This window comes from Asparagus officinalis, chromosome 5 (genome assembly GCF_001876935.1).
Source record: "Asparagus officinalis chromosome 5, Aspof.V1, whole genome shotgun sequence".
Taxonomy (NCBI): domain Eukaryota; kingdom Viridiplantae; phylum Streptophyta; class Magnoliopsida; order Asparagales; family Asparagaceae; genus Asparagus; species Asparagus officinalis.
In genome coordinates, this window is record NC_033798.1 from 32992013 (window position 1) to 33000243 (window position 8231).

Genomic DNA, 8231 nt, shown 5'->3' on the forward strand with positions numbered 1-8231 from the left:
ATATAGGAGCGGGCCCAGTTAACAAATAGTCAGAGTTGTGAACCCCGACTATTGTCCTTAGTCGTTTTCACCACTCGGCAACTGGGCCAGAGGTATCTGCCATATGGTCGGGTTTAGGAACCCCAACCATTTCGAAATGGGTTTACGAATTGGTAGGGTTTGCCAACCCCGACCAATTAGACAGGGTCCTAAATTAGTCAGGGTTGGAAACACCAACTATTTTAGCTGGCACGTAGCTAAATAGTCGGGGTTGGAAACCCCGACATAGCTAAATAGTCGGGGTTGGCAACCCCGACTATTTAGCGGCGCCATTAAAAAAAATCGACCCATTTCGTAGCCACGCTGCTGACGTGACCACGAAATGGGTCGATTTTGATAAATAAAATGAGAATGAGTCGAATTTTTTAATAAAAATAAAATGGGTTTATTTTGAAAATTTGTTCTTTCCAATACCCACGTTTTCTTTATTCTTAAAATTCACAAGCCCATCTTTTTCTCCCCTTCTCTTTTCAAAATTATCCTTCTCTTTTACAATTTTCGTCCCAAGATTTTCAACACCCACATTCTCTTTCTTCTCAAAAATCTTCAAATTCACATGCCCATCTCTTTCCCCTCTTTTCTTTTCACCATTATTCTTCTCTTTGACCAATTCCACACCAAAATTTTCAATACCCACATTCTCTTTATTCGACCCATTTGAATCTGGACAAATGAAGAGAGGATAACCTCAGCGAACGCCTCAAAGACCCATGTAGGTTCTTGATGGATCTCAACGGCTCAGTGAGGCATTTCGTCGAACACCTTTGTTGGGTTTTCTTGGGAGAAGAAATCTGAGTTGGATTTGGAGAGACTGGGGGAGATTGGAGATGGGTTTTGCGGGAAGAGGGTTTCTTTGTTGGATTTGGTGTGATTTCTACCAGATTTTTAGTAATTTGGGGGTGAAATCAAGGGGATCTCCTTACAGTTACAGGAGTTGGGGTTTGATGAGAATGAAGACTCTTCCCGTACAGCGAGAGAGATCATGGGTTGTGTGAAACATGTGTTGGTTATTCATTTTAATTGTTCATAACCTTAGGTTACTATTCATTTTAGCTTTTTTATTGTTCTCCTTTTGTAAGAAAGAAGTAGATTGGGATTTGGCATTCATGACCAAGGGTGGGAAGCTACAAGACTGTTCGATGAATCGATCCAATCCGGTATGAAACCAGACAGTATCTACTTTCGTGTCGGTCCTAGCTGCTTGTAGCCATGCAGGCAGGGTACAGGAAGGACGAGGATAGTTTGAGTCAATGAGGAGCAAATACGAAATCCCCTTGACAACCGAGAACTACATGCATCTTGTAGATTTGTTAGGTCGTGCGCAGGATGCGCAGACAAAGCGTACAGATTGATCACACAAGCTGAACGTTTTTAGCCATTTGCTATTTAGAAACGTACCCTCTCCTCTCAGTTTAGGGGTTTTTTTTCTCTCAAAGATATTTTTTTTTATTTGCAAATCATAGGCAAGGGTCCTCTGAGAAAAGGCCAAAACTCAGAGGGTTTTTGTGAAATTTAACCCTTACGTGCAGATCTCAACCCTTTGATATGTTGTCAAATCCTCAATAATTAAATGGGAACAAAGACGTACACGATTGCATTATCTATTACTGGAGGCTCATGTCGATCGACAGAACACTATCTTCTTTCAATCCAAAGTCAGGAAAATTGAATGGTCTTTTTCTGGTGTTCGGCCTTATATTTCTGTAGCATTATCGGCTCCTTGTTATAAACAAGTTGTTTTTGAGCAAGTTGTTTGTAAACAAGTTGCATGATAGAAGGAAAGAAAAATTGGAACAATGGAGGACAAGGCTAGTAGTGTAAGGGAGAAGCGGTGGTCTCTTCAGGGAACAACAGCTCTAGTCACCGGAGGAAGCAAAGGGATTGGGTATGATACCTCTCAAGCTTTATATTTGTTTTTGAATCTACTTTTATATCATTTTTTTTAATCCACGTTATGTCATCTTGCTAAGGGTGTCAAACTGGTCTCGACCTGTGGGTCAAATTGATTCTGATTTGATAAATCCAGATACGCATATGAACTAATATGGGGCCTGAACCCAATCGATACGTCTGTTAGAATATATTGTTGCAGTTAGAATATATTGTTGCAGTGAGGGGCCGCACTGGCACAAAAAATATCTATACAAAATAGATAACAATATAGCATTGAGTAAACACCGTAGAGACAAAGAGAATAGCACATAAGGACTTAATGTGGTTCAGTTAGTATGACCTACATTTACAGATGAGGACAATAGAGGAACTCACTAATCAAATAGAGAAAATTACAACATGGAGCGAAAATTACAACACGGATCACTCTCTAATATCTCCTCGAACTCATAAAGAAAGAATATTCAAAACTCTTCCTTTTCCTTTTTCTCTCTTTTCTTTTCTTCCTAACTCCTTATTACCCTTCCTCTGTCCGATGCCCTCCCTCATTGCTCACATCACTTCTCATAGAAATACATCTTTATTATGTGAAAAGGACAACATGGTAGATGGAAAAGAGGGGCTAAGATCATCAATACGTGGGCTAAGATATTAGGTGGGTCAACTTACACTTGCTTCATATGTAAGGAGGAGACTCAAATTTCTTCTCTCTTCTTCATACGCAACGTCACGTTTTAATATATCTCCACATTGACTATGAATATGAAGCTCCTACCTTCATTCTGCCATCTTGTCAGAAGCCCCTTATCCTCCTCTTTGTTGAACTCCAAGCAATTCAAAGCAATGCTCGAACTTGCGAGAAGATATAGGCTTCATCATTATATCTCCTAGATTATCTACATCATCAATTTTCTCAATCTTGATGGCTTTAATTTTTCCAGTAGATTGATATCTAACATCTATATGCTTGGTTCTTCCATGATATATCTGATCCTTCGTCAAATGTATTACACTCTGACTATTACAAAACATTGTAGTAGCACCTTGGTATAGGCTGAGATCTTCAACCAAACCTCTAAATCAAATAGCTTCTTTTACTGTTTTTGTTACAATCATATATTCTATCTCTATAGTAGACAAAGCAACCATCGACTATAGAATAGTCTTCCAACTAATGACACTATCTGAAAGAGTAAATACATAATTTGTCGAAGATCATCTCTTATCTAAATTGCCCACATATTCTGAATTAGAATAACCATGTATTCTACAATCTGAATCTGTGTTCCGGCCAAAACACAAATCAATATTAGTAGATCCTCTTAAATATCTAAGTATCCATTTCACAGACTGCTGATTGACCTTTGTAGGCTTATCTACATACCGACTCACAACACTGACTATATGTGAAATATATGGATGGGTGCAAACCATAGCATGCATAATGTCTTCTCTTGTATTGACATAAGGAGCGCAAGACATGCGCTCCTCTTTTCAATTTGAGGTGACAAATTTGCTGAAAGATGAAAATGAGCAGCAAGTGGAGTCTTCACAGGGTTGACATCAATCATGTCAAATCTCTCTAACACTTTCTTGTGTATTTCTCCTAAGATAGAAAATATTATTTCTTGTCTGTTCCTATGGATCATCATGACCAAAATCTTCTTTATTACTCTTAAATCTTTCATCTCAAACTCGTGCTTGAGCTGAGATTTTAACACGTTGATTTCTTACATGCATTTAGCTGCAATTAACATGCGTTAGCGTACCAAAACAATTATATAAAAGAACCATCATTGTGCTTTTAATGGTAAACACAAATATCACATTTACTTAAGCATGAAATTATAGATTGTTTCAACCCATAAAGAGATTTTTTCAACCTGCACACATGATCTTTGTTACCTTCAGCAACGAATCCCTGTGGCTAATTCATAAAGATCTACAACTCAAGCTTGCCATGTAGAAAAGGTATCTTCACATCATGTTGCTCAAGCTTCAAATTAAAGTGAGCAACCATGGCAAGCAACATGCTGATTGAGATATGCTTTATAATTGGAGAGAACACTTCATCGAAGTCCACAACTTTGATTTGATTAAAGTATTTAGCTACCAAGCGTGCTTTGTATCTAATAGAATCTGTACTCGGAGTTCTTTCTTTATTCTTGAAGACTCATTTGCAGCCAACGATTTTCTATCTCCTTTAGTGACTTCACTAACTTTCATGTCTAATTCTTGTGAAGAGACTCCATATTTTTAGTCATCGCAATAGTCCAATCTGCAGCCTCATTGTCACTAATAGGCTCATTGTAGGTGGAAGGCTCTAGAACCTCAACCAATTTTGCTATGCTTAAGGCATTAGCAACCATGTTTGCATAAACACTGAGGAGATCGGTGTAGGCTACCCCAAAAATTATTGTAGATAGCTGACCATCAACTAATGATGAAAGTTACAATTTGACGACTTTGACGACAGTAACCGAGGAGATTTACAAATTGACGACTCTCGTGTTTTCAAGAGCCAAATTCAAGGATTACAAGATGACAATCATTACAACGCTCTAACAAAAGAGATCATCTCTTCAGTAATCACAATAGTCCAATCTGCAGCCTCACTGCCACTAATAGGCTCATTGTAGGTGGAAGGCTCTAGAAGCTCAATCAGTTTTGCTATGCTTAAAGCATTAGTAACCATGTTTTCATAAACATTAAGGAGATCAGTGTAGGCTGCCTATAAAATTATTGCATATAGCTGACCATCAACTAATAATGGAAGTTACAATCTGACAACTTTCACGACAGTAACCGAGGAGAGTTACAAATTGATGACTCTTGTGTTTTCAAGAGCCAAATTTAAGGATTATAAGATAACGATCATTGTAACGCTCTAACAAAAGAGATTACAAATTGACGATCTCTTCAAACCAAAATGCAAGGGTCATCCCCGCGTTTCAATCTCAAAATGCGGAGCTCACCCCTGCGTTCCAAATGCCAAACGCGGAGCTCATCCCCGCGTTCTAAGCTTCAAACGCGAAGCTCAGCTCTGCGTTTCATAGGCTAAACGCGAGGGTCTCCTCAGAACGTGAACCTCGCGTTTGACTACTTCAAACACGTTTTAAATGGTTCCAAAACCATTTTTGCACGTAATAAGGGCATTAAACCCCCATTATGGAGTAATTTAAGGGGTCAGTTACACCCCTTAGACCCTATAACTACCAGTGTTTACAGCTGAAAAAGGGTCGAAAGTTTTAAGATCACTAAGAGCCTTGTGAGCTTTTGTTATTGGCTTTTGTTGAAACTTTTTCCTTGGCTTTTGAACTGCTTTCGGTTGAAAAACTTGGAGATTAGCCAAAGGCTTATCTCGGTAAAAAGGATTGACTCTCTTTCTGAAACTAACTTTTTTACAGAATTCTTAAACTCATTAAAAGTTCTAAACTTGCTCCGCAAGTTCTTCCCGACGTCAAGTCAAGACGAATAGACAACGTTCCACGAAGCAAAGTGCTCGGATCGTCAACGAGATACAAGATTCAAGCTTCCATCGCCATCAAGAAGAACCCAGTTTTAAATAAAGGAAATGATCTCCGTTGATACCTTCTCTTTTGTAAATCGGGAAATCGATAAGAGAATATTATAATTTCTAATTTTTAAGTAGGTTAGAGAGAGCTTACTTTGAGAGATTGTATTTATTCTTTTCTTAAGTCAGTTAGGGAGATTGATACAAATTCATTTATTCTCATTTCTTCTTGATTTTTTCCCTCAAACAATCAGATCTACCTTTTTGTTCTTCTGGTGATAATATTTGTACTTTTGGTCTTGTGGCAGATTAGCATTTAAAGTTTAACCCTCAGCAGTAGTAACTGGTTCAACATAAGCACCCTCAAGCATCCTCTTTGAAGAGTTCTTTAGCTCCACCTGCTTATTAGATTCCTTTTTAATACCTGCAATATTAGTAACAAACTTCTTTCTTAGATGAAGCATAAAGTTCTCATCAAAAGTAACAACCCTACCAATAAATTTAGGTGACCTGGGATCAGAACACCACAACCTATATCCCCTCATCCAATAGTATATCTTAGAAATATAGCTTTCTTTGCTCTAGGTTCAGAGCTTGGCATCATTAACATAAATTAAGTAGAGCAATCAAATTCTCTTTAATGTGATTAATTAGCATGTCCACAAGACTATGCATCTTCTTGAGTCTTAAAATCAATCGCTATACAAGGAGATCTATTTATCATATAGCAAGCTGTACTGACTGTCTCGTCACATAAGTCCTTTGACAAACAAGCATTAAAAAGATGCACCAAACTCTTTTCTAAAAGTGTTCTATTCATTCTTTCTACAACTCTATTTTTCTGTGGTGTATGTTGAATTATGTGATAATGCACAATACCTTCATTTTAACAAAATTGGTCAAACTTTATGAAATAAACTCCATTCTGTTGTCAATTCTGAGGCGCTTCACCTTATTTCTTGTCTGCTTCTTAATCATAACGGTCTATTACTTGACTGTTGCAAAAAGATCATTTTTTATGCTTCAAAGGATACACCCAAACTTTTCATGAATAATCGTAAATTAAGGTTAGCAGAAAATGAGCTCCACCTTTTGATTGAACCTGAGAGTGACCTAAAATATCTAAATGGATATAATCTAAAATACCTTTGGTTCTATGGACACCGGTACTAAAGGAGACTCTATGGTGTTTGTCAAAAACACAATGCTCACAAAAGTCTAACTTGCTAGTTTTCTAACCATAAAGCCAACTTGTTTACTCAATATATCCAATCCTTTCTCACTCATATGTCTTACCTTTTGGTGTGCCAGAATTTGAATTCACTAAGGATGACCGCACCTGTCACTATACTGTCTTCAAGGATATAGAAGATTTTTACCTTCTTTGCTTTCATCACAATAAGAGAGCCTCTACCAATTCTCAAAACTCCACCTTCAGCTGAAAACTTAAACCCATTAGGGTCAATGGTGCCTAAATAAATGATATTCTATTTTAACTCTGGTATATGTTGGACATTACTCAATGTTCTAACAATATCTTTATGTGTTCCAATCTTGATTGAACCAATACCAATAGTCCTACGAGGTATATTAGTTCTCTACAAGAAATTCCTACCATCAATTGACTGATATGTAACAAATCACACTCTATGAGGACACATATGATAGGAACAACTCGAATCAAGAATCCACTCATCTTTTGAATGAGTATTAACACTAACGAAAAGAACTTCATATGAACTAGATGATTCTTTTGTGAATGGGACAATTAAAGGTTTCATCTCCTAAGACCTTTGCTTTGAGCGCTGGACAATTAGGTTTGGTATGCTCAAACTTGTGATGGTAATAATACTCAATATTTTTTCTTAGCATCGACTTTGATCTAGACATATATCTAGATTTGTCTCTATCATCAACACCCATCGAACATGGGGGACAAACAAGCCTTCAGCTTGATCTTCACCTCCTACGATAGACACTTTTTGCCTTAATTCTTTTGAATGTAAGACTAATTTGACATCTTTCAAAGAAAGTGTATCTCTACTATAAAGTATGCTATTGACAAAATTCTCAAAGGAGTGAGGTAATGAATGTAACGAAAAAAGGACTTGATCTTCTTCCTCAATTCTAACATCAATATTCTTTAAGTCCATAAGAATAGTGTTAAGTTTTATAATAAGTAGTCTTTAATTCGCATACCTTCCTTCGCGCGAAGGGTGAAGATGCGTTGCTTCAAGTAGAGCTTATTACTTAGAGATTTTATCATGTACAAACTCTTCAACTTGAGCTACAAACCGACGGCGGTATCTTCATTGGTAATCTATCACATCTACTCATTAGTCAAATAGAGCTGTATGACATTATGCGCCTTCATATTCAGTTCTTCTTTCTCGTCATTAGGCATGGATTCTGGTGACTTGCCTTTCTTGGAGAAGACTTTGGACAATCCTTATTGTACTAGGAGAGCCTTCTTTTTGACTCTCTACAAACTGAAGTTGTTTCTCCCGTCCAAATTTTTTACTTTGTATTTTACTAAAAATATCTTGTAGCCCACAAGAATAACAGTTGTTGCTCTGATACATAATTGTAACTCTCAACTCTCACTGCAACTTCATAGTTTTGGTGCAGTGGCAAGGATATTTGACATGGTTTCAGAGCCACCCAGGTTCAAATCTCACTAATCACACTTTAAAGCAGATTTTAGAAAACTAGATAACACTCCAAAAAGGGCGCTTAGTCTGCAAGTGAATTGTTAGAATATGTAACTATAACCCTTAATCCTCAC

General features: G+C 37.3%; 1 protein-coding gene across 1 annotated transcript in view; it reads left to right on the forward strand.

The window, feature by feature from the left end:
* Window positions 1642-8231, forward strand: part of LOC109842693 (tropinone reductase 1-like) — an 8566-nt gene continuing 1976 nt past the window's right edge. Inside the window, exon 1 of the mRNA XM_020411548.1 lies at window positions 1642-1924. Coding sequence (XP_020267137.1) covers window positions 1836-1924 — 89 coding nt within the window. The 5' untranslated portion in view covers window positions 1642-1835. The remainder of the gene's footprint in view (window positions 1925-8231) is intronic.